General features: G+C 48.1%; 2 protein-coding genes across 2 annotated transcripts; one reads left to right on the top strand and one right to left on the bottom strand.

Moving 5' to 3' along the window:
• Positions 1-6: 6 nt before the first annotated feature.
• Positions 7-16,107, bottom strand: HSPA4 (heat shock protein family A (Hsp70) member 4). Its single transcript, XM_039701394.1, has 19 exons — positions 15,935-16,107; positions 11,855-11,912; positions 10,091-10,231; positions 9,768-9,890; positions 9,220-9,319; positions 8,702-8,835; positions 7,156-7,400; positions 6,702-6,778; positions 6,277-6,428; positions 6,048-6,154; positions 5,566-5,699; positions 4,849-5,030; positions 4,416-4,502; positions 3,770-3,922; positions 3,184-3,309; positions 2,361-2,468; positions 1,947-2,066; positions 1,392-1,553; positions 7-1,187 (listed from the first exon to the last, which is right to left on the bottom strand). The coding sequence occupies exons 1-19, from the start codon at positions 16,039-16,041 to the stop codon at positions 993-995; spliced, it is 2,511 nt and encodes an 836-aa protein (XP_039557328.1). The 5' UTR covers positions 16,042-16,107; the 3' UTR covers positions 7-992.
• A 2,883-nt stretch (positions 16,108-18,990) lies between these two features.
• ZCCHC10 (zinc finger CCHC-type containing 10) lies at positions 18,991-27,494 on the top strand. Its single transcript, XM_039701696.1, has 4 exons — positions 18,991-19,204; positions 20,388-20,549; positions 23,336-23,377; positions 25,677-27,494. The coding sequence occupies exons 1-4, from the start codon at positions 19,164-19,166 to the stop codon at positions 25,942-25,944; spliced, it is 513 nt and encodes a 170-aa protein (XP_039557630.1). The 5' UTR covers positions 18,991-19,163; the 3' UTR covers positions 25,945-27,494.
• The last annotated feature ends 174 nt before the right edge of the window (positions 27,495-27,668 follow it).

Here is a 27,668-nt window from a genome sequence, read left to right as displayed (position 1 = left end):
AGGTGGTCCAGTAGAATCCAGTGCATTTATTTCTTGCAATAACTGAATGGGTGTTTTTCAGCTTTGGATTTGAACACATACAAATTAATTTTTGCAAGTTTAATGACAATCAGTACTAGAAGCAATTCATTGTATAAAGCTCATAGAAAAAAAGAACAACAAAACAAAACAAACCAACATATCCGTCAGTTCTTGGTTTTCCTGGAAAAAAAGAAACCAAAACAAAAAACCAAGCATTCCAAATGAAGGCCTCGTGGAAGCAAGCATACCCCTGCCAGAAAAAGTTAGGAACAAGTCAGAATCAACTATCAGCATAGGCAGCTGAAATACAAGTATTCACTCTTTCTACAAGCAGCTAATTTAACTAAAGACAAGGAGTTTACAGGGCCTAATTAGCTGGGGAGTTCATGAGAAACCCACTCCCCTGTCCAGGAGCACATTCTGAGTCTGATCTGCAGTCTGGGCTAAGGAATAAAGGTGCTGATGAGCCACCCCCTGCTCTGCAAACCTCCTGTAACCATCAACTGTTCCAGTGCAAATCAGAGTGAGTCCAGAGCAGGCATTCACACTAAACCAAGAGCAATGGAAGACTCTGCCTCGGCTCTCCCCTGCCCTCCCTGCAGTGCCAGAGCTGCAATCCACAGGGAAAGGGAAGAGGAGGGTGCACATCAGACTTAGATGTTGCTGTCTCGCTCCTTCAAGGGAGAACTGACTCAGCCTGGACATGAAAAATGGAGAAGCAGCTTATGGCTGTTCCTAGAGGTCTAGTTAGACTACCAAAACTTCTAAATACAATCAATAAAGGCAAACACTGCTGAGCTGAGCGAGTCCTTCGCCACCTCCGTGTTCCGACCTGCTGCCCTGCCCAAACCTCTCCAAGAGTTACCAAGAGTGCCGTGGGATTCACTTGCTTCAGTTTGTATTCAGAACGTACAAAGTTGACAACTTAAAGCTTTATTGTAGTTTGCAATAATATAAACAAGTGCTGAAACTCAGTCAATGTCCATCTCTGGAAGCTTCTTGTCCGCGGCGGGGGCAGAGCCCTGCTCGGGGGGCTGGCTCCCGCTCCCGGCGTCGCCCTGCCCGTCCAGTGGTCCGTTGGCTTCCGGCGGCTTCTGCTCCTCCTTGGGCAGCTCCACCTTGGGTCTGGGTTTGTTCACTATGGGATTACAGATACTCGCCAATTCCTAGAGAACACGGAAATAACACATGCTTAGGAATGGTTTTATCTCCCACAGGTGAACTTGAATTTTTGAAACCACTGTTGGGAATACTCCAATTGAGGGCTGATGTTCCCTGGTACTTTTGGGATTTCTCACCTCAGAGTTTTCTGATAGAGTAATAAACACAAAAACTCATGGAAATACAGGGAGTTATGTAGAAAAACTTACTTTTGCTTTAGACTGTATGTCTTTTGCTTTTATAACTGGGTCCAAAGTAAGACTCCTCTTGTTCTGAAGGTTGAGGTTGTTGTTCATCCACTCCATGGCTTCATTGGTGCTCTTCTCCACCTTTGCCACGTCTGCTTCATCAAGATGATCATACAGTTCATCCTGCAACACCCAAACAGGAGCAGCTGTGTCAGTGTTTGAGCACGAACTGCATCCCGATTTCCTCAAAACTTAGCTTCAAAATACAAGAAGACCATTTAGCCAAGAGCTGTTCTGGTTAACAAATCAACAGAACTGATCACAGTTACAGCTCAGTAACCAGAGACTGAAGATCTCCTGCTGCTGGCATTCTGCCTCCATGAGGAAATCAACACCTGATTGAAAAGGGACTGAGATGTGCAAGGCCCAAAACCCACTTCTGAAAATCTATTAAACACCAAGAACTCCTAAGCTCACTGGAAGGTTGCAAGGGTTTTGTCTGAAGCGGGTTACCCAAAATTCAGAAAATATTTGTACAATTTGCTTGCGTTTTTCAGAAATTAAGTATGAAAATACCTTTGCTTTGAATGCGTGAACAGCTTTCATGTACTGCTGGATTTGCTTCCCCAAGTCCTCAAATGCTTTTGGTCTTTCCTCTGATTCTTGGAATCTTGCCTGAATAGGCTGACCCAGAGTCTGAAAGAAAGCACAACAGGTATCAAAACTCATGGAGCATCACTGAGGGATCCTCAAGGTTTCACAGGATACATCAACTTTCCTGAACTCCTGGGAACTCTGACTCTTCCCTCAACTTACAGGAAAGACTGAGCCTCCCTCAGCCCTTTGTTACAGGTCTGTTGGAGACCTGCTCCCCACACAATCCAAAGCAGGCTGCTGTTACCTCAGAATCAGCAGACCCCAGACAGCTCCTTGCTGGAACAAAGTTCTCCAGCTTTGGTAAACTCCCATGGGAATGTAAAAACCACTCACCTTCAGTTCTGCCAATTTATCAATGTATATTTGTTTGGGCTGGTCTTCACCATCCTCATAAAGCCAATTTTCTGTATCTTCTAGCTTCAGTGTGAAGCTATTGCGATCCTGCAGCAACACACACAAACAGGCAGGTGACATCATTCATTAGGTGACAAATGGCATTAAATGGTACCTGGAACCTTCCTGAAGGGTTGTATTTTTAGAATATAAAGAACTCTGTCTGGAACTCTTTATCCTATTTTAGTGAAAAATAAGAAATAAAATATTCTTCTGTAGAGCTCTGTGGTGGATTCCAGGCCCAAAGAAGACTCATGTGTGACAGCCACATTTCAGATCAAGCACTGTCACATCAAAGGCTTTTTTGTCCCCTGCATGTTTTCACTGTCACTGCATGAGCAAGCCTGAGAACAGAGGGAAACTTTTCTTTAGCAAAGGTGCCATAAATGTCACCCGGCATGTCCCAGTTTGGGCTCTGCAGACACCTGGCTGGCAAGGCTCCATTGCAGTCAATGGAGATGCAGTCAGGTGCTCAAAGATTCATCTCTAGAAGCAGAGTTAAATTCATTACACACCAAGCTCCTTCAGTACAACAGGGAAAGCTGATTAATAATGCCAGGAGATTTTTAGGTAACCAGTTCAGATACAGGTGGCCACATTTAGTAGATTACCATCAGAGCCAGAAAGGTTATGATTATTTCTTCAAATTTAAAGTCTGAATATATAACTTATATAAATATAGTATGAGATACAGGTCAAGGGTTATAAACCCAAGTGCTGATGGTACCACAGTGTATCAGGACAGTCCAGCAGCAACACTCACATCCTCACTGACGAATTTCTCATAAACACCGCAGAGTTTGTCTCTCATTTCATACACGTACTCCTCCACTGCATTCTTGGCATCATTCCTCTCCTTCTCCAGCTTATCCTGCATTATCATCTTACCCTGTGAACAAAGGGTCAAATTAATTGGCTAAAAAGCTCATTATTTAACATTTATTTCCAGGACACCTTGTTAGCAAAGGCTCAAACCAGACCAAGATTTTGCAAAACTGTGATTTACAGAACTGTTCTAACAGAGCACATGACTGAAAACTGATTTCAGTTTTGGTGTGATGTCCAATACAGCACAGGACAATCCTCCTCCAGCTGAGGGTCACCTTCACCTTGTACCCACAGGTGATTGTGGAGCTTTTCTGCAGAACAGCCCTTTGAGAGGACAGCTCCCCTGACCAGGAGCAATGAATGTGTTCTGCCTCCATGGGGCACTGTTGTTCACCTCAGACTTCTAACTGCTTGTTTTATTCCTTTTAATCCTTTCCTTGACCTTCCTTAACCACTTCAATGAAAAACAGCATTTCTGGAGACCAACAGGTGACATTTTTAGCTTGGGCAGGAGAGTTTACCTCGTTCTCAATGAACAAGTTGAGCATGTCCTTCCCTATCTGCCACACCAGCTGGTTCTCAATGGGAAGGTCCACAGTGGTGGTCTTCACTTTGGCCTTCTTGGCCTGAGGGGGCTGATCCACTTTCTTGTCCTTTGAGTCAGCCTGAGAAGTCTGCATTAAAATATAATTACATTCACAGTAAAAACAGCAGCACCACTCAATTCAAGGGGAGCAGCCAAGGTTTACATCACAAAAACTGAGTTAGCACCTCAACAACAGAATCAAGCCCTCCCTGCCATACTGACACCTCAGCTGCTGAAGCCTGAGACAATTAATGAAGCCCAGACCTTTTCTGGGCACTCTGCATTCATGGGAGAGGGTACTCATTGCAGAACACTGTTCCAGTATTCAAGTTATTGAAAACTAGATGATTATTTCTCCCCTGAACAGGAGAGTTCCCCCATTTTATCAGTACTAGGTCACCTGACAGGTCTGCAGTTATCAGTGCCATTTGTGTCCTCTCTAAAGCTCTAATCACAATAGACCACCAATGCACTGAAATAAAAGTTCAGCTTCTAGAACTATGACAAAGGCAGCAGATGTGCTCACATTCCTCATATTCTCACAAATCTCAGGAAAATAAAGTCTCAAATGCTCCTCTTACCTCCATTTCTTCAGACTCTGCCTTATTTTCAGGCTGGGTTTGCTGTTGCTCTTCAGCCTTTTGTTGCTCCTCGTCTACTTGCATCTTCTGAAATTCAGAGAGATCCAATTTCACACATTAAAAAAATGCAGATCACTGCTTCAGTTCCTAGGCTGATCCCTTAACACCTCTAATACTCTTTAGGCAAAACAAACAAACTGCAGGAATAAATTATGAGCTCCCAGTCTTTGCTCCAGCAATCCACAGCTCCATTAGTAAGAATCTGATCTACACCTCAAGTCCTGGTTTCAAGAGATCTATCACCGGTGTAACATACTACAATGAGTACTCAGTCTCGTATTTCAGTTGTGGGCATGTCTAGTAAATCCTTACACAAGCCTGAGCCCCTGGGCAGCTGTGCTTCAGGGGGATTCAGAGCAGCTGAGTCTGTTACCTCTTCCTCCTTCGGGTGCTGATCTGTCTCCATTGGCTCCTCGTTCTCATCAGATTTATGAACCTCCACCAGAGATGCACTTGAAACACTGAAGATGCCATGGATATTTATTCTGACTTTGACTTTCACTTTGGAACTGGATCCATCCGTTTGAGGAGTGACCTTCTGAACCAAGAAGTGAGCTAAACAGAAGAAAAAACCCAAACACTTTTGATTAATCTCAGTTCTGAATGCAAAGCAAACTATCCGTTTGAGGAGTGACCTTCTGAACCAAGAAGTGAGCTAAACAGAAGAAAAAACCCAAACACTTGATTAACCTCAGTTCTGAATGCAAAGCAAACCCCAACTGCTGCTGACACAGCTCACTGCAATGTGCTCAGGGAAGGTTAAAACCTACTCAAGTTGGACAACTCAGATTTGTTACTCAGCAATGCTGGGGCACAGCTATTGGGAATTCTTAATGTTAAACCTTGTGTCACTTTTATCAGAGCAAAAGACTGCACAACTCTCAGTGTGGCTCTTCCACGTTTGCTGCAGTATTAGAATGCTCTTTTTGCCCATAAACTTCCTGCTACTCCACCTATTTTACTGAAAATTCATTTGAAATGTTGTCCTGAGAGCATTTGCAGTAGGCTGCATGTCCAGACTACATAATTGGACAGAAAAGGCTTGAAATACAGAAAAGATGCTTAGTTAAAGGTACAAAATGGTGCTAACCTATAGCAGGGTCTGGGTAAGGCAGCTCCTTGGGGGCACTGTAGTAGGCCTCCAGAGTGAAGGGCTCCTTCCTGTAGAAAGTGAGGACCTTGGAAAAGGGAGCAGGGTGGTTCTTGGGGAAGACTTCACAGTCACTGCAAAAGAAAACACAGCCTGTGTTCAGTGTGACAACACAGCTGGTAAGGTAACAAAACATTTCTAGATACTCTTAGGGGAAAAGCTTGCATAAGAGGTGGTAAGACTGTCCTGATCTTTCAGGTTAAGTAACACAACAGCCACGGAGGACATGCCAAACTGCCACTCAACCTTGGTTTTGTTTTCTGCCATCATTAACTTCAGAAGTATCTAAACTGGAAGTGTTAAATGGGCATTCAACCCTGGAAATACCCTGTTCTGAGGGTATTTACTGATGTTTGTTATTTACTCTAAGCATCACCAGTAATTTTAAGCTGTAACATGCAAGAAGACTGTACTGGTTTTACCTCAGGTCTTCCCCTGCTGGTGAATTCCATCGCAAAGAGATGGGGTACGGTATCAAATCAGTGATAGAAAACTCTCTCACTTTGAAAGCCGGGGACAAAATCGCACACTGCAAGAGCACAAAAGCCACATTACAAATGTTCAGACTTGAGGTGAACAAGCATTTCATTCAGCAAGTAGCTATTGATGCTGCTTAATAGTCTCACAGCAAGAGCAAACAGCACTTTTTACCTGCAGTGCACAGCCTCGTGCCACAGCCTCATCTGCATTCAGGGTCGTACTGACTTCTTTGCCAAAAAATTTACTGATCTTCTCTTTGACAGCAGGGATTCTTGTGGTACCACCAACTATCTCTACTGCATAAATATCCTCCTTCTTCAACCCTAGAAAGGAGTCAGACAATAGATGAAATGTTTCTCTTTGACATTAATACACCGACATCATAAACCAGAAGTTTTAACGGACCAACTTTAAGCTAAGTTTCTAAGCAGTAAAAATTTCAGCTCTTAGCTTGAGTAAGAAAGTTTTTTAATCTTGTAACCCCTAAGCAAGAAACTGTTGTTTGTGGTAAACCCTTGTGGCCAACATGCAAAGGCAGCCTGCACTCTGGCTGGCTCCTGTCTGCATGCAGAGCAGCCCCACACACCCCCACTTACTGGCTTGCTCCAGCACGCTGCGAAGGGGCGGCTCCACTCTTGCCAGGAGTCCTTCACACATCTCTAAAAATTTGCTTCTGTTGGAAGAATCCATACACAAAGCTCTAGCACACCATAATCAACACTGCAAACAGGATGCCCAACCTGAAGGAACACCACTTTCACTGTGTACTGCAGGGTCTTCTCTCCCCCAGGCTTAGCTTTATACTTTATGTTCTCCCAGACAAAACCTAGTTCCAGTAGCCCTGGCATCCTTTCAACATTCCCAGCCCTCCCTCCTAACTCAAGGCCACTGACAATGCCCTAAACATTTTCATTTCCAGCAGCATTCCTGCACATGTTGTTCTTTGATTTCTCACCTCCCTTCAGCTCTGAGAGCTGACACTTCATACCAAGTTTTTAACTGCCTGAAGGGCACTCTGAAGTTTTCCCCTTGCAGAGCAGGCAAGGTTACCTGTTCATGGTTCCAGACACATCTATATCATTCATGAAGCACTCTATGTTCATGGGCAGGTCAGAGGCATTGGCACTCATCAGCTTCTTCAGCCTCTCACACTCCTGGTACAGCCTCAGCAGCGCTCGGATCTTGGACTTGATGTCAAGTTTGTATTTCTTCCCAAACTCCTCACAAAAGTATTCCACCAACACCTCATCAAACTTCCTGCCTCCAAGGGTTGTATCAAACGCTGTAGCAAGAACCTTAAAGGAAGGGCACCCTTCAGTAACAGTACAATGAAAGCAATCAGCAGCTCACATCAAAGCAGTGCTTTGTTTCAAATATACTTCAACTCTAAGTCAAAGAAATCGGCCTTCCTGGAATGAGGTGACAAGTGCTTTGAATGGAACTTAGGGAGATTGGGCAGGACTTAGCAACACAATCTGTTCCATAGCTTGTGCTGGGAGCAGATCTCTGTTCCAAATTCTGCCTAGCCACTGCCAGTTTGAGTCATATCCCAGTTTAATATTTGATGCCTCCTAAGGGTGGAACATGCTTACCCAAAGCTAAAAATAAAACAGGAAGAAAATAAATGATATTAACTCTTAAAACAGGTGCTCCTTTTTGATAAAGGAATTATCGCAAAGAACACCTGTAGCCCATCCACCTCAGCTCATTCTGCTCTGTAAACACACCAGGAATTGATTACTTTAGGAACATAAATCATTACCCTCAATACCCCTTCAGATGGCTTTGGCCTCTACACTGCCTAACAGCCCTGCACTCTGGACCCCAAAGCATCCTTTCCACACTTCTCACCCATGGCTTCCAAGTTTAAAAAACAAATCCAAGAGAAACACCAAGGTTACATTTCCTCACATAAATAAAACTATGAGAAAACGAATGTTGTCAGAACATTTCTCTGCATTTCACTACCTCATGCTTTAAATTCTGCATCTGTTTCTCCAGCCAATCATGAGAAAGGTATTGTAACTCCAAGTCCAGATTGTAATCATTAATAATAATAATAATAATAAAATGCCAGTAAGAAATGTTAGTGTTTGCTGCAAAACAGCAATGCTTTGGCAGCGTACACTCACAAAGACACTGCCATCTGCTGAGCTGCCACTGGCAGCTTAAAGCAATCAGGAATGTTTCTTCATGGCACATGAGCACCACAGTGAGAGTTCAGAAACAATGTCTGTCACTTACACCACTGCAGGAATTCCTGCTTCAACACCAGATCTCATAATTGAACTGGAATATTTTAATGAAGGCAGCACAGTCAGATACGATAATTTCTGAATAAACCATTTAATCCAGGTTTTTTATTCTTTGGCAGAGTCTGTTGATTAAGGCATGTTTGCTTCCTCCACACACTGCTCTAAAGCTCTCTAGCTCCCTGCCCTACTTTTTGCTCCAGACAAAATGCAATTTTAAGAACAAGAACTGAGCTGTGTGGATGCCCCTCTGTGAAGCCAGGCAGGCTTGCCTGCCACAGTCCATGGGTGTGCTGATGAATGTTCTACAGATAATCAAAATGGATGAGTAACAGCTTGTTTACTTTCAGTTTGCCTTTGTTGAATGCACAAACAGAAACTTGATATGCAGAATGCCCCATGTCCACAAAAACAACGTTCCGTGGCTTTTCTTCGAAGGCAGGCAGGTCTGGCTTATAGATCCCATATGCAAGTGCAACTACAGAAATAAAAGTAAAGTTAGGACATAGAGGTTTGCAATTATCAAGAAATAAGTGGTAAACAGGAATCAGCATTAGCATTTCATTGTGCTCCTCAAGCTACAGACATTGAATAAACAGAATTCTCAGTGCTAATGAAACACAGAACATTATGAAACAGTACCACTCTCCCTCAGCTGCATTAAAACAGATATTCACCAAATATTGTTATGTCTTTGGAAAGCAATGAAAAAACAGACTCGAATTTAAGAAACTTTCTGATCAACTCATCTATTCCAAGTGTATAAAACCAGCTGTAATTCCAGAAAGCAAGGCTCACTGGCAGAATAAAAGCCTTTTCATGTAGTAAAACTGCAACACTGCCAGGGACAGGAAGGAATTACCTGCAGTTGTTTCATTGATTAGTCTCAGACAGTTGAGACCAGCAATCTGGGTAGCATCCATCACAGATCTCCTTTCTGCATCTGTGTAGAAACAAGGAACCTGCAAGGAGGTCAGAGAGCCAATATTAACATTTCCAGGAGCCACCTTGAGGAAACAGTTACAAGGGTGGACAGGACAGTGAGCTCGGGGAACACAGGTCTCCTTCATATGCAGTGCTCAGTTCAGTTGCAATAGAAGAAAAGCAAAAAAAAAAGACGTAAGGACAAAGTTCCTTTTTCTATTCCATATCACAAGCCACTAATTTCTGGAGCACATAATCAGAAAGTAGAAATCAAATATTATTTATGCTGCTAATTAGCAGCATTTTAAGACCATTAATGATATAAATCTAGTTTCCAAGAGGTGTAAGATTTGGTTTAAACAGAAAAGAAAGATACCTGGACATTCAAGTTTACTGGCCAATTTAATCAGGTTTAATTTAATGCTGCAGCCATTTCACTTCAGACAGTAACTCAGTTCTGTGTGTTTTGCTGGATTCTGTACTTACAGAAATAACACAGTCAACCACAGGCTTCTTAAGCGCATTCTCAGCAGTCTCCTTTAATTTGGTCAGAAGCATTCCTGTCACCTGCTCAATTGTAAAGTTTCTTTCTTCTTCCATATACATGGCCTTCAAATAAAAATTGTGCACACTCATTACACTGCAGTGGAACCCATACACCATCCCCATTATCAGCCTTTTATTCCCTTCCCTGTTAAGGCTTTCCATTCAAAAGAGAACACAAACTACAGTAAGCAGATTCAAAACACAGAAATAAAAGGAAACTTTATCAGTTTCCTCCTCTGGCTCCTCAAACATGCCAGACTTACCCTGATGCCAGTTGAGCCTGTTGGCAGCTGGACAAGTTCATAGGCAAGGCTTGCTTTTTCAGCTTGAACAAAGGGATCTGAGAATGCACGACCATGAAATCTTTTAAAACTTTGTACTGTATTCTTTGCATTTGAAATAACCTAGAGGAAAAGAAATCTTTAATACAACGTGGCAGGGGAACATCTGAATTTCAAACAGAAGACAGAGTTTTGTTCTCATGCTTCTCCCACCGGACTATTTTTGTCATTTGTATCTTAACAGCATCTGGGCAGGTGCTGGAAGGCAACTTCCCTCTGGTTGCTCAGGGAACCTACAGCAATTTGAGATGGAAAATAAAATGTACACTAAAAACTGAGCCAAGTCTATAAAATATTGATTACAACCACACTCAAATTTCATAGTGCACGTGTAGGAAACTCTTTAGAACTGTTAGCAAAAATCTCTTTCCCACTTACCTGTTCCCTACCCTCTACCTTTCTACAATCAGTGATTGCCCAAACATAACAAGCACATAGATGTAAACTCCAGCTCAGGTTCATCACATGCACATGACACTCAACACACAGGTATTTTCACAAAAGAGCTCAAGGACCTGCTCATGAAGCTTTAGGAGGTCAGGAGGACCCCTCAAATGATGCTGTCACCTTGATTTAACTGACAAAAGGTAGACTGACTCTCATCACCAGCAGAGATCAGCACAGGGAAGTGAAAGCCCATCCCAGCTGGCTTCACGGAGCACAAGAGAAGGGGACCTGACACCAGAGCGAGGCACGCACTGAAAACCACAGGCACTGAGAGAGCACACAGGCACTGTTCCACAGAGCATTACCTGGGATCTGGGCTCAGGCAGGAGTCTACTTCCTAAGTAACTTGGGCTGGATGTTCTCTAAGTTTAGTCTGTGCAGGACACACTCATCTCTACAGGGCTCTGCACCAATGGATTTCGTTAAGCTAAGCAGACTCAATTCCAGAAAAAACAGCTGTGATTGGTTCTAGTACAGTTGTGCTGTTCTTGAATAAAATGGCTGTGTCCAGGGATTTTTGTATTTTAGGTAAAAAATCTTCACACATCTCTAGCCTTTTTAGGCTAAGAAAAAACAACTGTTTGACTAGTCACTTCCTGTAGAAGACTTGAAAAAAATTAATCATCTTTTATAGGAGTTACTTACACAGCAACATAAAATCTGATACAGCAAGATCCAAATACCACAAGTAGGACAAATCACCTTAACTTCTTCCCAGTCCTTAAATCACATTTATCTGCCTACAGCAACAGAAACTCAGACTATGGGCAAGAGCACCCAAGAGAGATATTTAGGTTGCAATTCAGCCACAAAGGGTCAAGAAAGCTGTGTCTATTTACACTCAAATATGCCCCCTTTCTGCCAAAATCATGCACTTAATGGAATTCTATAGAACAGAGTCACATAATTAAAAGCCATCATAAAGCACAGGGACTGGAACAAACTAGGGCAGGGTGAAGCACCACTTGAGAATTTAGGTTCGCAATTTGAAAAAAGAATTAGTAGTTATCAGAATTTCTTAAGAGGCACAGCTTTACTTTGTACACTTCATTACGTGCAAGGATCAACCCTGAGATTTCTCTGGCAGATGACAAAGCAGCAGCCCGTGGTGAGCAGTGAGAGCAGCTCAGCTGTTCATTGGTTAGCAGGCAGCAGGAGCAGCTCAGGGACGTCTGTTCTCTGCAGTGACAAGCCCCACACTGCTGCTCTGAAGCTGCTCTACCCAAAGCCCACACTCACCTGGCTTTTGGCTGCAGCACCGATGGAGCGGTTCTTGGGCCCGAAGGATATACAGGCTCTGCAAGGAACAGACAGTTCAGTCAGTGACTCTACAGCTGCACTGCACATCTGCTGGGTAAAAACTACTGATACTGTCTAGAAGACCACCTTAATTAATATGATTTGCTCCATTAAAAACGTTGGCAACTCGCTGCAATCTGTGCATGGAATGTTCTGTGGATTCTGGGAAAATCAGGCACTACAATTGCATTTAAAACAGCAAAGGTCCTCCCTGCAGAGCAGACTAACCCCAGACTCATCCATGCTCCTCCAAGCTTCCACCTAAGCACGACTGGGCAGAGCCTTATCTGTAAGTGCCTCACAGTGTGTGATGCACTCAGGGACAAGCTGGCAGCTAATAACACGGGAGACATTTGACTGTTCAGCAGACAAACACGGGGTAAATCAGGTATTCAGGAAATCGTTCCTACACGTCTGCAGCAGATGCTAACTAAGCTTTCCAGGTTGAAGGCAAACCCTTCAAGGGCAGAAAGAAACTACCTGCAGAGAAAGACTGGTCTTCCAGGGTTTCATCTGTACCCACTGAAACAACGTGGAGCACAAAAAGAGAAATTATGTTTTACTCCCCCCTGCTTTGTGACAGCCTGCAGTTCTGAATAGAGAAATTCTCCTTTTAGGAGAAATTCCTTGGCAGATTAAGCCTCTTGATTTACATATTTAACAAACTGTAGGAGCCCTAACAAAACAAAATCCAGCTCTCTAATCCAAGTTGTTCATACCACTGAGGTAAACTTGGTGGGGGGAGCCCTGCCATTAGGTAAGCAGATCTTTACTGCTCACACAACATGCCAGCTAAGTCTCATTAAGCTGCTCTCCATGCAGCAGGTTAAGAATCTGCTTTACAGCAGGGTGATGCCACAGGGCTGCTACAGAAAACATTCCAGCTCAGCCTGAGGCTTGGAACTGGGTGTTCCAAGCAGAAACTAACCAAAACCAGCCTGAAGGCTGGGGTGACAGAATTGCATTGGGTTTGTATCTTCTTCCAATTTATTAGCAACTTCACAAATGGAACAAGGACTACCCTAATGTATGTGCTGCAACAGAATTAACATTTCTGAAGTTGTTTGAAACAACTACTAATGACATTAGTTAAAGAAAAAAAAAAACAAACAACCAAGTTTGTGCTCTGCAGACCCTCAGGCCGACACCAATGGAATAGGAGGTAAAAACCTAATGAGCCCAGAGCAGGGAGCTGGTTATTAATTTACTCTGGTCTCCTGAAAGGAATTAAGACATGAATTGTGCCCTTCTCTTGGAAAAAAAATACAGCTACTTCACTGCTGAATTCACAAATCAAGATCCCCTCACCAACACAAATGCACAAATTGAGATGAGAGCCCTGGCAGGGACCCAGCACAGAGGTGAGTGAAACCAGGAAGAAGGAGGGAGAGAAGGAAGAATGTTCAACCAGTCTCATTCCCCAAATCAGTTCACAAGAACCAGTAAACTCATTAAATACAAATTACACTATTACACAATTTCTGGGAGCTGAAAAACTAACCAGTGCACTTTAAGTAGAACCATTCACAGTGAAGGTCATCAGAGGTCTAATGAAACAACTTCAGAAAGTTAAAATCTCTGCTTCAATACCTGGAGGCACCTCCTCAGCCTCGCACCCACTGCCACTTCCTGGGAAGATCCCCTGTCCCTGACAGCTCATGTCCCCTGCACTGACCATCAGCACCAGCTCCACAACATCAATCACAATGATTTCATTTAACTCAAGGCCCTTCATCCCTACAGGCATAATTAAACCATCTTATTTTTTCCTCTCAGTTTCCACTACCTTTCTCTCTACCACTTTTCCACGTCCAAGGCAAACACAGTTTGCACAGCTTTGGGATGTACGAGTTCAAATTTTCCAGCACCCCAGAAGAATCCAAGTAGCAGAGCTGAAGGCAGATTCTGTGGCAGTGTCAGCTGTGCCACTGAACTCAGTCCAATGCACTCAGCAGGGTTTGCTTCAATAATACAAATTATTACAATAACACACACAAAACACAGTGTTTAACCCTGAGCATGAGCCAGTGCCTGAGGAAACCTGTCACTGCAGCCTGTGTGACCTCCCCACTGTAACAACTGCTCAGCACCATTCAGAACCAGGCTGCTGATTCCAGCTCACTCAAAAACCACGCAGAAGTTCTTTTAATAGAAGGGTCTGCTTGCAGAATGGTTTTCTGCATTCCCTCAGAACAGCACCTGGAGATTAAGCCCTGCTAAAACCCTCTCATTTGCATTATGCTCATTTTTTCCAATTTCCCTTCAGGCTCCCATAACTGAGTTATTTCCCAAGAGATGCAAGATGTCAGATATTTTATTTAGCTCATCTCCTTCAACAAGGGAATTTGTGTTCACATCTCAAATATACAGATATATTTATCAGCAGAACTTCAACCCCCTGAGGGCCAAATACCTACAGCTATTAGAACCCAGCTCTGATCCTCTCTACATTCAATATTTTCCCAGTACATCTAACCTTTAAATTTCCACGTTATTGAAAACACTTAGGAGATCTCCAGATACTCGGGCACACATGCTGAATTCAAAATTTCCTTCTCCATTTATTCATTGCTCAGAGACAGCAAAAAGCAAACAGTGATGTACTGTCTAATGAGAAGCAAGGTCACTCTGGGCTTTCTGAAGTGATGCGAGGGGTCTGAAAAACCTCAAACATGATGCAGCTGTCTCACCAAGACAGCCACTTCAGGATCTGCTTAAGTAAAGCCACACTGCAGCAGAGGGGAAGCTCCAGAAACACTTTTAGGACTGCTTTCCCCACAGTTCCTCTCCAGGTCTGATGCAGTTTTTTTTTCCACTTTCATTTTGCAAGCCATTCATAGAGTTTTATAGCAGCTCTCTCCTTCCTTCTCAGGAAGCTCCCTAATAAACAGAGGCAATGCACGCTCCTGTTGAGAACGTGGTAGGAGGGATCACTACACAAGCAGGGCTAGAATATACTGACCACACTGCATCATGGAATCACGGACTGGGAGGGACCTCAAAGCTCATCCATGGGCAGGGACACCCCCTCTATCTGGTTGTTCTGAGCTTCATGCATGGCCTTAGACACTGCCAGGGATCCAGGGGCAGCCACAGCTTCTCTGGGCACCCTGTGTCAGGGCCTGCCCATCCTCACAAGGAACAATTTCTTCCCAAGATCCAATCCTGACCTCCTCTCTGTCGGTTTTGAAGTCATTCCCTTCGTCCTAGCACTGCAGGCTGCTGAGCAGCTTTCCAAACTCTGCTCCCAGGACAAGGCACGGCTCACACCAAGCGCGGCACCAGCCCAGGGGGGACAGCAGGGGAATGGCAGCCGTGCTACCTGAACACACAGGGAATTCAGGCTGCCGCTTCGAGCAGCCAGGCATGCTTTTCTCTGCACTCACAGCCCCCGTCCTTCTGATCCCCAGGGCACAGCCCCGCCTCGGGGGGACAAACCGGCCGGGCTGCCCCGCAAGGCTGCGGGAGCCGGGAATGACAAGGGTGTGCGGGCACCTCGCAGCGTCCTGCGGCGTCCCAAGGGGCTGCAGGGAACCCGGAGAGGAACTGCATCAGCAACTGGACTGACAGCACAAGGGGGAACGGCTTCAGACTGAAAGAAGGGAAATTTAAATGAAATGTAGGGAAGAAATTCTTCCCTGCGAGGATGAGGAGCCACTGGCACAGACTGCCCACAGAAACTGTGTCTGCTCCATCCCTGGAAGTGTTCGAGGCCAGGCTGGACGGGGTTTGGAGCGACCTGGTGGAAGGTGTTCCTGCCCATTGCAGAGAGGTAGAACTGGATAAGCTTTAAGGTCCCTTCCCACCCCTTAGCATCCTATAATTCAGTAATTCTACGAAAGGCAGCTGAGCGGGTCTCCCGAAGCCCCCTCCGCGTCTGGCGCGCTTTACCGCATCTCCGTAAGCACTTTATAACACCGCTCCCCCCGGCCCCGCCGCTTCCCTCCCTCCCCGGCCCCGCCACGCCGGGCCCCGCGGGCGCCTCGCCGCCGCCTCCGCGCGGCTCCCGGGCTCACTCACGGCGTGCTGCGGTCGCTGTACTCGTTGGCGACAGTCTCGATGCCGCCGGCGCGGGCCACAGCCACGTAGCAGCTCTGGAAGCCCAGGTCGATGCCCACCACGGACATGGCGGCGGCGCTGAGGGGGGAGCGCGGTGCCGGCAATTCTCGAAAGATCCCGTCGGGCCGCGGCCGCGCCGGCGCTGAGCGCGCCCGAGATCTCGCGAGAGCGCGGCGCTGAGGGCGGGCGCTCTGGGCGGGCTCTGAGGGCGCCCGGCGCCTTCTCCCTTTGCCAAGGGTCTTTCCGCGCGTCAGGAATGGCAGAAAAAGGCCATAAAGGCACAGCTTGGCAGCACTGCAAAGGTCGCTGAGGTGTTGCCCTCAGCCCGGAGCGGTCGGTGCCACAGAAAAGTTGTTCAGTGAAACTTTTTCCTTGCCCTTCATGGACCTGAGGGGCACAGATGTGGCGGATCGAACAGCGCGCACGCCGTGGGATGTAATGATAATACAAGTACAGCCTCTGGAGACACAGTTTTTGCAGAAAACGACTTAAACGCCTCCTTAGAAATTTTCTTTTGAAATTCAGACATTCCTGGAGATGTCCAAGGCCAGGCTGGGCAAGAATTGGAGCACCTGGGGTGGCAGAAGGAGTCTCTGCCCATGGCAGGGGTACAGTGAGGTGAGCTTTAGGGTCCTTTCAGCCCAAACCGTTCTGAATTCGGTGTTCTGATTGTTCCTGAATTACAGCAGAAAGTGCAAGGCTGGTTTTGATGATCCCAGGTTGAAAATCCAAGGTGTCAGAATTTGAGATTGTGTTAAAAGATAATTTGATATCAACCGTGCTCCCAATAAAATTCAGCATTTGACTGCTTTATGTGCAATAGGATTTACAGTACACTTGGTCTATAATCATCACAGAATATTTTAATATTACTGTATCTCACTGGGGCCCTCTGCTGCAGCCGGGATGAGTACAGACACGTTGTGTTTTCCAGAGCAGTGTTTGGCCACCAAATGCTTTGTGGGTTGTGGGAGAAAAGTCCTTTGAAGGATCAGGGATCCTTAAAGAGCTAAACAATTTATTTTATTTTTTAAATCCCTAGTTGTTCCTGGGACATCCCCTGGTCCCAGCAGTGAAGGGGGCAGTGGACATGGAGCTGCTCCCCTGGGCAGTGTGAAGGGTTCTGCCAAGGGAAGCATTTTGGGATGAAAGCACGAGGGATTGGTGCATTCATCCTAACACAAACCTAACCTTGATACTCACATCTGTGAGTTTCATTAAACTGAATGTTTACAAATACTTTTAATTCCATGATGAAATACACTAAAAACTTTGTGGCAGTGCAGCGTGTCACAAACACTGCTGTATTTACACGGCTGCTCCTTGCTTTAGTGACACAGAAAATACACCCAGAGTCACTCACTGGGGCAGGCAGGAGGGGCTCCTGCCCCAGAGCCACTGCCTGGCTCAGCCATTCCGCTCTGGCAGCTGAAATGGGCTGGGAATTGCCTCGGGAATTGCATCACCGTGCTAATGACATGATATTAATGAAGTGATTGACCTCGAGCATCCTTGTGAAGCCCTCAGCTTGAGCTGTGGTATTTCCCAGCTCTGCACTGCCCTGGTGCAGAACTCTGCACTCCACACCCAGTGCCAGCAGCTCTCCTCACAGCTCAGGCACACAGAACAATCCTTTTCCAGCCCAGAACCAAGGACACCGCTGCAGCTGCAGCCCAAAAAGTGCCAACCACAGGGGATGGAGGAGAGCAGCCTGGGAGGGTGGGACTGCATCACCTGGGGCTGGAATGGGACACTGAACCCAGTGTGGGAATGGAGCAGAACTGATCAAAGAGTGAGAACTCGTGGCCAGGAGTCCCTGTGGGGTGGAGCCACGGCCGGGCTCCTGCACTGCCCAGGGTGTGTCCTGGGAAGGGCTTTCAATAAATCCTGCTTTATCCCTGAGCTCTGTCCCCTGCAGCCTCCCAGGCATCCCCTGAGTGTTATAGACGGTGCCAAGGACTGCCCTGGCTGCTGCCCCGCGTGGGGAATGTGCAGCCCAGCTCCCTCTCAGGTGTTTTGCTCGGCTTTTCCAGAGGGAGCCAGGGAGCAGAGCGCGGTGCCAGAGGGGATCTGAGCGCCAGGGCTGCCCCCGGGCTGGCACAGGACCCTGGGACGTGCCAGGGCTGCTGGCTGGGCACGGCAGGGAGGTGGGCAGAGGGGCCCTGCCAGCCCCGGGCCCAGCCTGGCCTTCACTCAGGGCAGGGGCACTCCTGAGCCCAGCCTGCAGCCCCAGAGCTGCTCACACTTACTCGTGGGCAGTCCTGGCACAGCCAGCAGCCTCCCGGTCCTGTGGCCTGCAGAAGCAGCAGATCCACGAGCACGGTGTGTCCCAGTGTCCTGCCAAAGCTCCAGCCTCAGAGCTGCAACCCCAGTTCAGCCTGGGGATTCATTAATGCCAGCCAAACACCACCGCCCGCGTGGGCTTAAAATAATCCCTGTGTGTCACAGGCTGGTCCTCGGGCTGGAAATAGCCCTCACTGACCTGAGGCTCACCAGGCTGCTCTGGGATTCAGCAGGAGAGGGCTCTGTGACCCCCTCCACCCAGGCACCTGCAGCCAGGCTGCCCCAGCTCCGACACACAGCACAGCTCTCCCAAACCCGCCTCCCTGTGCTGCCCACGGTGCCCAGCAGCCGCTTCACCGCCTCCGTTAGCTCCGCGATTTGCGGGAAATCAATACTGAAATGATACATTTCCTTTCCTTCGGGTTTCATAGCTTTCCATCAAATCAGAGAGAATTAGACAGCATGGCTTTCCAAGTTAAACCGTCAGAGCTGGATGAGTGCCCACCGAACAGACCGCAAAGTATCCAAGACAGGGACAGGGAAAGGGACAGGACAGGAAAAGGGACAGGGACGGGACAGGGACAGGGACAGGACAGGTCAGGGACAGGGAAAGGGACAGGGACGGGACGGGGACAGGGACATGGACACAAAAAGCCACCGGGCCAGGGCGCTGCAATGACGTGGCGGGAGCGGCAGGGGCGATAGAGAGCGCAGGCCGCGGGGGAGCTCTCTATGGTGCGGGAGGTCTCGCTCTCTATGACCCTGGAGGTCTAATCCGCCATGACCCCGGAGGACTCTCTCAATGGCGGCCGCGCTCTGCCCCCAGGGCCGCATGTCCCGTCGCTCCCCGCGGCCGCGCTAGTCCCGTCGTTCCCGCGGCACGCTGGCTTCCGGCGCGGCCGTTAAGATGGCGACGCCCATGCACCGGCTGATTGCCCGCAGACAGGCGTGAGTGGGGCCGGGGGCGCCGCGCGGGGCGGGCTCGGGCTGGGGGGCGGCGGGCACTGCCGGGGCCGCGGCGCCCGGCGCTTTCCCGGCCTCCGCGCCGCTGCGCTGAGTCCCGGAAGGGGGCGCAGCTCGGCTGCGGGGAAACCGCCCCAAAACACGGCTGGGGAGAAACGGCGGCGGCCTCGGGTGTCCGTGCGCCGCCGGGGCTTGGACTCGAGGGTCGCGGGGGGCCCTTTCTGCGCAGGGCGTCCCGCGAGAGCGGCGGGCAGGGGCTGGGGGAGTTGCTGGCCTTGGGCGCTGCCGGGAGGAACCTGGGAGCATCCTCCGTCAGCCCGCTGCACTTTCAGAGAGTTTAGATCGCCTGGCCTTGAGAAATTCATGTTTTGGTGCTTGGAACAAAACCTGCAGATGGCAGGGAGCTGAAGTGGCTCAGCCCTGAGCTCGGGACTAATTTTGGCTGTGACCTTGGCAGCTCCTGGGCTGGCTGAGTTCCCTCCTTTGTAAGGGAGGAGAGCAGCTGGGACAGGGGGCAGAACAGCTTTGCAGAGCCTCGGAAGAGCAGCTTAAGAGCTCCAGCATGAAAACAGGAGTTTTTCCTCCTCTGATGTCTAAAAATGCCCGTGGGATTTTAGCAGAGCCCCGGAGTGTGAAGTGTCCCTGCTGCTGCAGGTGCTGGGGACGGGGCAGCCAGGGAGCTCTGCCCAGAGTCACTCTGCACAGGAGGAGCAGGGATCTGAGTGTCCCAAAGATAAACCTTGTGCCAGGCTTTTCCTGGAGCTTTCTGGGGAGCCTGGGGGCCTCTGAGGGTTCTGGGCTCTGGGTGGGCGTTGGGCAGTTTGGAATTGGGTGTTACATTTCAGGAGCTGGAAATGAAGCTGCTGCTCTTGCTCTAAACCAGAATTTCAGTGATTTCTCTGAAGCCAGACCCACCTGCAGCTGCTGGGTAGCAGCAAAGTGAGCAGTGATTGTTCCCACGTGCAAGTGTTTTAATTAATGAAGATCTGTCTGCCTGAATTCTGTGTTTGCCTGCTGTTACTGCCCATGTCCTGATGCAAAAGAAAACCTGTGAGCATCTGGTTTAATCACAGCTTGATTAAAGCTGCATGATAAAAAACTAACTGTTTTTAGTAGAGGGTAGAGCAGAGCTGGAATGAGTTACTTAAGCAATTCTACCTTTTTCTAGGGAGGCAAACAAGCAGCATGTGAGGTGTCAGAAGTGTTTAGAGTTTGGCCACTGGACCTATGAGTGTAAAGGGAAGAGAAAATACCTGCACAGGCCTTCAAGGACAGCTCAGCTGGCCAAAATCCTTAAGGAGAAAGAAAAGCAGCTCCTGCTGCAACAGAGGTAAGACTGGCTAGATGAAATGTGTGGTTTGTCATTGAAATAAAAGATGTTGTCCCAGACCATTTCCTGTGATCTTTTTCTCCAGACTGTGGAATGTGTGCTTGATTTAATGTTAGAGCTGATTTGTGTTAGGTGAAATATGTACACTCAGGTCCAGAGAATTAAAATCAATTTTTAAATTTTGTCAACACCTGCTCATCTGAAATGCATTTAAAACTGTTCTGGCCTGTCTGAAACAAAAGCTGTGCACTGAGCCAAAGTTCAGTCAGCTGGAGCCCTTTTGGTAGTGGAGCAGTTTCCTGAATTCCTTGGTGGTTTGATTTGTTGTTTCTGTGCTGCCCGGGCAGTGGAAGCTGTGGGTTTATTGTGGGTTTATCCAGCAAAGCAGCAATTCTTACCTGTGTCCAGATCTGCTGTTCAGAGCTGCAGCTGAACCTGGCCCAGCTGCCCCTGGGAGCTGCAGGGTCACACAGCTGAGGGGGAGCTGGGTCAGCAGCTCACACCCAGGCATGGAGTGAGAACAGCTCACTGGATTGCACAATTATTTCCTCTTGTGGCAACCCAAAAGGGGAAGGAGCAGAGAAACCTGAACAGAGCTCTGCCTGTGGCACCTCATTTCCTTTCCCCTTTGCCCTGGGAGTACCTGAGTGCTTCCCCCAGGTTAATAATTGTTTTAACAAGCAAAAGTAATGCAGCACCTCAGTTTTCCCTGCAATTCCACGTGTCAGGGTGCTTTCTGCCCCTCCAGTTTGGTTTTGGGAGCTGCACAGGGACAGGGTCAGTCCCAGTGCCACTCCTGGCACCTGGAATCCCTGAGGCTTGGCCACGTGTCCTCAGGCACTGCCCCTGCCAGGAGGGAGGTGGGGACAGCATTGCCAGCTCTTGTCCCTGCTGTGGCACAGGGAGGGCTGGCAGCTCAGCCAGGGCTGCTGGGGCTCCAGCCCAGCAGCAGTTCTGAGTCACAGCTGGAACCCTGCCTGCAGTGGAGAGTGATGCAGAGTGATTGATTCTGAAATTAATTCTCATCCAGTGAGTAATTGTGGTGTAATTAGAGTCACCCAGTGCTGTAGATAGATCAGCAGTGCTTGGGCTCTGACACTTGGCTCCGTTTGGAGGCAGAGTCTCTACAGGGACTCAAGATTTTTAGGCTCAGTTTGAGTTTAAGGCTCAGATTATTTCCTTGTTGCTTTTCTGTCCCTTTTCTGGGGGATTGTGCAGGTTACCACTGGAGGGTGGTGGATTGAGGGTGAAATTCCTTGTCCTGTCCTTGGGCTTGAGCCTGAGTGTGGGATCAGTGTGTGGGAGTTACAGGACTGGCCAGTCTGGCACAAAAGGAGGTTTGGGGCTCTTCAGTGAGGGGCAGTGCTGGGGAAAATCCTCTTGAGAAGGGAAGCCTGAGCCATCCCCAGGTGGGAGCAGTGTTTAACCTGCAGTTCAACCTGGGGCTGCATTCCCAGGGCTTCTGTCACCATGAGCTCCTCAGCTGTGCCAGGAGGATCCTGTTCCTCAGCTGCCAGGGCTGCACTTCCAAGGATGAAGCTTTTCCATCATGGAAAAACAACTTCCTGGGTCACACTTGTGCTTTTTGTGGCACTTGCTTTGGGAGGTTCTCCTTGCCTTTGAGCAGTTGGGTGTCCCAGAGGTCTGCTCTGGACAGCCTGTGTCACCACCTTTAAAGAGCCACGCAGGAATCATTAACCAGGAGGCAAACCCAGCCTAAAAAGGTCAATATTTACCTCTGATAACCTCCCCCAGGCTTTTCCAGCATGAACTCCCTTCCCAGTTGTTCCAGGCTGCCTGTGCTTGCCTGGTGTTGGCCCCACGGTTCTGGTGGCCCCTCTGGAGGTGTCAGTGAGCCCCAGTGCCTGCCAGCCCTGAGCAGGGAGCTGAGGGATGCTCGTTCCTGGGGGGTTGGAGCTCAGCCCAGCCCTGAGCTGGGTTTGTGCCTCAGTTTGGGCAGGGAGTGTCCAGAGCAGGGCTGGCCTGGGCAGAGTAGGAGCTCCTGGAGTAACTGCTGAGTAACCCTCACCTGACACTGAGAGGGAGGCACTCCCTGAGCTGGGTCTGTCTCCTCAGAGGGGATTTGGGGTTGAATTCTGTTCTCACAGTGACTCCTCCTACCTGGGAACCCCCTGCTTACCTGCAGAGGGTTTGAGGCCTTAGGAATGTAAATGTGGATGGGAGGGGCTGGAATCTGAATGTCAGAGTCTTCCCCTTGCCCACAGGAGAGCTCTTGTGTGCTGATAATGTTTTCATACCTTGTGTGTGAAAATTAAAAATTGCAGAAATCTCATTTTGCAGGTGGCACACAAAGAACTTTCTTCTGTGACACCACTAAACCTGTGTGAGGGGATGAACACTTGGGAACCTGACAGACACACAGCTGGAAAGCATCAATATAAATGGACTTTTCTGTTTCTTTTTTGCACTTGAAAGAAATGTGAAAGCTACAGGCTAAGTCAAGCTTTTACCCTTGATTTCAATCAATTCACTTATTGCTAAATATAGTTACACACAACTTCTTTGTGTCCTTTTCTCCTGTGCCTTTCACATCCCAGCTCCTGCTGTCTGTACAAAATGAGGCAAAAGGGAGAGCAGAGCACAAATAGCACAGAAAATTAGGGGTGAACTGCTGGGTTTTCCTCCCCTGGCTCAGAGGTGGGTTTTGCTCTGCTTTGCACAGGACTGAGTGCCCTTTGAATATGAAACTCAGCCTCAATGTGCTGCTATTTATTTCATTTTCCTATTGCATTAATCAAAGCCATTATTTTTCCCCCCTTAATTAGCGCTGGAGAAAGTGCTGCAGAAAAGAAGACCAAGAAAAAAAGGTATGTGAGCACTGGTGGGACTGGCTCTGCCCTGGTGGGACTGGCCCTGCCCTGGCTGTTCCAGCAGGGCTTTGGGAAGGGGGTTGCAAAAGTCAGCTGTGCAATAAGTTTTGGTTGTACTGCTTTGAGGCTGTTACAGCTTTTGTCTGACAGGCATATGGAGAATTTCTACTCCTCCCTGTCTAAATTCTCTCCAAATTTTATTCTCTGTTTTTCTCCCTGCTGGTTTTCCTCCCCTGCATGATCTTGCTGTAGGAATAAAATTCTTCCTATTTCTGCCTGAGTCCATCCAGCATATTTATAAGTTCCAGATTTAAAATAAAGCTGTAAAAGCTTGGGTTCTGGCAGGAGGAGCACAACCTTTTCCACAGAGTGTGTTTGTTTTGATATAAACACTAACAAGGGAGCTCAGGCCTAACCAGAAAAACAGGCTGAGGCAGGGCAGCTGCTGCAGAGCCCTGTGACCTCGGGTGACAGAGCCACCTTCCAGGCGCTGCTTGGCCTGTGTCCCACCCAGAATGCCTCAATTCCCCGCTCCTTCCTTCCCTCCCCGCTCCTTCCTTCCCCGCTGCTTCCTTCCTTCCCTCCCCGCTGCTTCCTTCCTTCCCCGCTCCTTCCTTCCCCCTCTCCTCAGCCCCAGCAGTGGCTGTGCCCACAGTTGTGGCTTTTGGGTGTCAGTGGCACTGGCAAGCCCTGGGGTGGCAGAGCAGGGTGCCAGCCTGGGGGCACAGCCTGGGCTCCAACAGCACTTGGCCCTCACAGGGACACAGAACCAGAACTCTTGGAAGCTTGTCCTGAGGAGGATGAATGGTACCTGCTTTTAAAACTCTGTGCTTTCCAGAGGTGTGATAAACCCCCCAATGTGAGATCAGCAGCCTGCAGGCTCTGCACTGTCACACTCCCAGATGGTATTTTGAGTTTTACCTGTCCCCATCTCCATCCTCCTGCTGTCAGTACCAGCAGCCCACGTGGTGCCTCCCCTCAGAACAAGTTCCTGCCTGTTTCCTCTGGGAGAGGCAGCTTTAAGTGCAATATCCTGATGTTTCTGGGAGTGGAATAATCCTAAACACTGGATGTCCATGGGTTGCTGCTATGGGTTCTCTGAAAGGTGATCAGGAAAAGCAAGTTCAGTTACTCAGGATATCCTCTCATTCCTGCCCATCTCATGGAACTGCTCAGATTGAAAGTGCTACTCCCATATTTTTTATTTTCCTCATCTTAGTGCTGTTTTTTCCCCCAGACAAGTCAGTGTTTGAGCAGCCCTTGTGGATTTATCAGTAATGAACAGTCGTTGTGTCTGCACACAGAGACAGCAGATTACAGATGTATTATAACAACTTCAGTGCTTTGTGGCTTAATCCACACCCACATTTGTCAGCTGACAGGGCTGATATGATGAAAAAACCTCACAGTCTTCAATAACCTTAACACAGGCACTTCCTGAGCTGTTACATTGACCCAAACCCTCTGATAAAAATACTGCATTAATTTTCTAATGGAAACAAGATTCTGCATTATCATAATTTACATTTTGGGATGCTCTTTGATTGCCTTTGGTGGGAAGGGAGGTGAATCAGTGTCTTGTACTTCAGGGAAAGATCTCTGGGAGAATTGAACTGTACTTTCTTGGAATTCATATCACCTCCCTCAATCAGACATTGGTCTTGAGAACAATGGCCCCAGGAAGGGCTGAACATGAAAAAAAAGTGCAGAGCCTACAGAAATCCTCTTTGCTGTGTTCATCATTCTGTCTTAACCTTGGCTTGTTTCCACCCTTCTCCTCCACCTGGAAAACACAAGCATCCTGTAGTGGCAGGTATTTGGGTTCCTCTGCCAGGAGTAATCTAAGAACAGTTTTTGCTGGGAGCAGCTCTGACCTTGGTGAATCTCTGCTGAAGCTTCCCTGGCTCCTGCAGTGGTGAGGCAGGGACTGAGCCTGGCTCGTTCCCCCAGGCTTGGCTGGTTCAGGGCACTCAGGCCAGCAAAGGCCCTGCTCAGGGCCAGGGATCCTGGGCAGCTTTGCCTCCCTGCCCCTCTCTGCTCCCCTATGGGTTATGTCACGCCCTGGGGCCACTCTGCCATTGCTCAAGTGGCCAAAATCCACAAATCCAGGAGTGCAGAAGGGAGGGGAGGGCACAGGGATTCATCTGAGCTGGTGAGGCCTGGAAATTTTGGTGGTGAGGTGTGGAAATTTTCAAGGCAAATAACTGATCTTTGGGTTATTGCGCCAGAGCAGAGGGAACGCTCTGTGTGCGATGGGCTCTGGCAGGGCTGTGCTCAGCTCTTTGTTCTCTCTCAGGTCCAAGAGTGTGACCAGTTCCAGCAGCAGCAGCAGTGACAGCTCAGCCAGCAGCTCCTCCTCCGACAGCGACGACTCCTCTTCCTCCTCCTCCTCCTCGGACAGTGACAGTGAGGACAGCAACTCCTCCTCCTCCTCCTCCCCCTCCTCCAGCAGCTCTTCCTCCTCCTCCGACTTCGAGTCGGATTCCAGCTCCTCCAGCAGCAGCAGCAGCAGCACAGACAGCAGCTCTGAGGATGAGCCCCCAAAGAAGAAGAAGAAGAAATAGCTGGGGAGGTGCAGGACTGGTTGGAGCGAGTGACACTGCCCTGCCAGGGCTGGAGCACACGGCTGCCAGTGGTCAACCCTTCTGCTGCTCCCATTCCTTAGTGTTCTGCATAGTTGTTCATAGGACATGCAAGGGATTAAATGGCACGTGAGACTTACTGAGAGAGTATTTTTGTGGTTTATCCTTTTATGGAAGATTTTACTTTTTTAGCTCCCAAAAAAAAAAAAAAATTCTATCATCAGATTTGTTTATAAGAGCTGAAGTCCAGTAGCAGCTAAAGCTGGATGTTTACATGCTGCAAAGCAAAAGCTTTTTTTTTGTTGTTGTTGCAGATTATGCTGTGCATCATGTGCTGTTCCTCTGTTAATGACAGCTTCACTTCCATTGAGAAAAATCCTCTAAACTGTTAAAAGCAGAAGTTTTTCAGTGCTGCTGTGGAGCTCTGGCATTGTTGAACCTGAATGTCCACCATGTCCCACACAGATCCTCCCACCTCACTGAGGTTCTGTGCTGCTGAGCTTGTGTTCCAGTGGCTTTTCCTGCAGCTTCCAGCTCCAGTCTGCACTGCACCACCCGCTGAGCTGTGTAGGTTTGTCCTGCTCAGTGTCTGCTTGTGCTGCCCTTGCCTGCCCTGTGTGCTTGGTGCTGTGCTGGAGCTGTTGCTGAGACACGGGGCTGGTGTGGCAGAGCTGCAGCTCACTGAATCGGGGCTGCTGCTGCTTTAGCAGTTTCATCTTTGTGCCTTTTTTTCTGTAAATTCAGTGTACCCCAGAGACAGGGGCTGGGGTGGGTGTTCTGCACAGCTCCAGCAGAATATCCCCATCTGTTACATGGGCAGCAAAACCAGAGAATTCATTACAAACACAGCTGGGCACTGTTCTCTCTGGATGCTCAGTAAAAAGAGACTCCCTGAAGGGAAGGTCTCAAGGGAAAGTGCTCCCCTCTGGATGTGCTTCCCGAGGAATGTGTGAATGCAGGATTGCCAGCTGTGCTGGGTGCCAGTCTGCAGGAATCCCCTCGTTCTTTGCCTCCAGTCTGCAGGAATCCCCTCGTTCTTTGCCTCCAGTCTGCAGGAATCCCCTCGTTCTTTGCCTCCAGTCTGCAGGAATCCCCTCGTTCTTTGCTTGTGGGAATGGCCCTGGAGCAGCAAGTGAGTGCAAACCCCACAAACCCAACAAAAGCAGATCCAAACACGCTGCAGAGCAGGGATTGCTGGATGCAGAGTGGGAGTTGTCTGGTGGATTGAAGCAGTTGCAGTTAGTGTTTTATTTGGTGATGCAGTCTCCTGAATTTCTTATCCTTGGAGTGCCCTTTTGGGGAGGGGGCATCACTTGAGGAAGAATTCTCAAGTATCCTGATTTAGGTTAAATACAGTTACTAAACAATTTTTTATATTTTTATGGAAAGACTAGCGTGTAGACTTACTTTGGAATAAACTGTACGTATTTAAATGTTTGAAAATCCCCATGTTGTGTGTCTGTCTGTGAGCACTCCTGTGTTTTACAGAACACGCTGCAGGCTGTAAATAAAACTACCAGAAAGGTGTTCAAGTCTTGTGGAGTGAATGTGCCATTCGATGGGAAAGTGAATCAATTATTAAACACCAGAGGCTTACTGCAAATATCTAAAACATTTGTGGTGCTTGGTGCAGGTTTCAGCTGGAGCTGCCCTGGCATTCCCTCACAGAGGGGCAGGATTGCTCCCCAGGAAGTTCTCCAGCCAGA

Source organism: Passer montanus, unplaced genomic scaffold (assembly GCF_014805655.1).
Source record: "Passer montanus isolate IOZ18808 unplaced genomic scaffold, ASM1480565v1 scaffold15, whole genome shotgun sequence".
NCBI classification, from domain to species: domain Eukaryota; kingdom Metazoa; phylum Chordata; class Aves; order Passeriformes; family Passeridae; genus Passer; species Passer montanus.
Note: the sequence above shows the minus strand (reverse complement) of the source record. Positions and strands in the feature narration are given on the sequence as shown.

Excerpts from the sequence above, each read along its gene's own strand:
- HSPA4 (XM_039701394.1), bottom strand. The coding sequence starts at position 16,041 with ATGTCCGTGGTGGGCATCGACCTGGGCTTCCAGAGCTGCTACGTGGCT. Across the intron at positions 10,232-11,854 it reads GTGCTGCAGCCAAAAGCCAG|GTTATTTCAAATGCAAAGAA; the intron begins GTGAGTGTGGGC and ends CTTTTCCTCTAG. Across the intron at positions 5,700-6,047 it reads CCAGCAGGGGAAGACCTGAG|TGACTGTGAAGTCTTCCCCA; the intron begins GTAAAACCAGTA and ends TTTCTTTTGCAG.
- ZCCHC10 (XM_039701696.1), top strand. The coding sequence starts at position 19,164 with ATGGCGACGCCCATGCACCGGCTGATTGCCCGCAGACAGGC. Across the intron at positions 20,550-23,335 it reads CAGCTCCTGCTGCAACAGAG|CGCTGGAGAAAGTGCTGCAG; the intron begins GTAAGACTGGCT and ends CCCCTTAATTAG. Across the intron at positions 23,378-25,676 it reads AAGAAGACCAAGAAAAAAAG|GTCCAAGAGTGTGACCAGTT; the intron begins GTATGTGAGCAC and ends GTTCTCTCTCAG.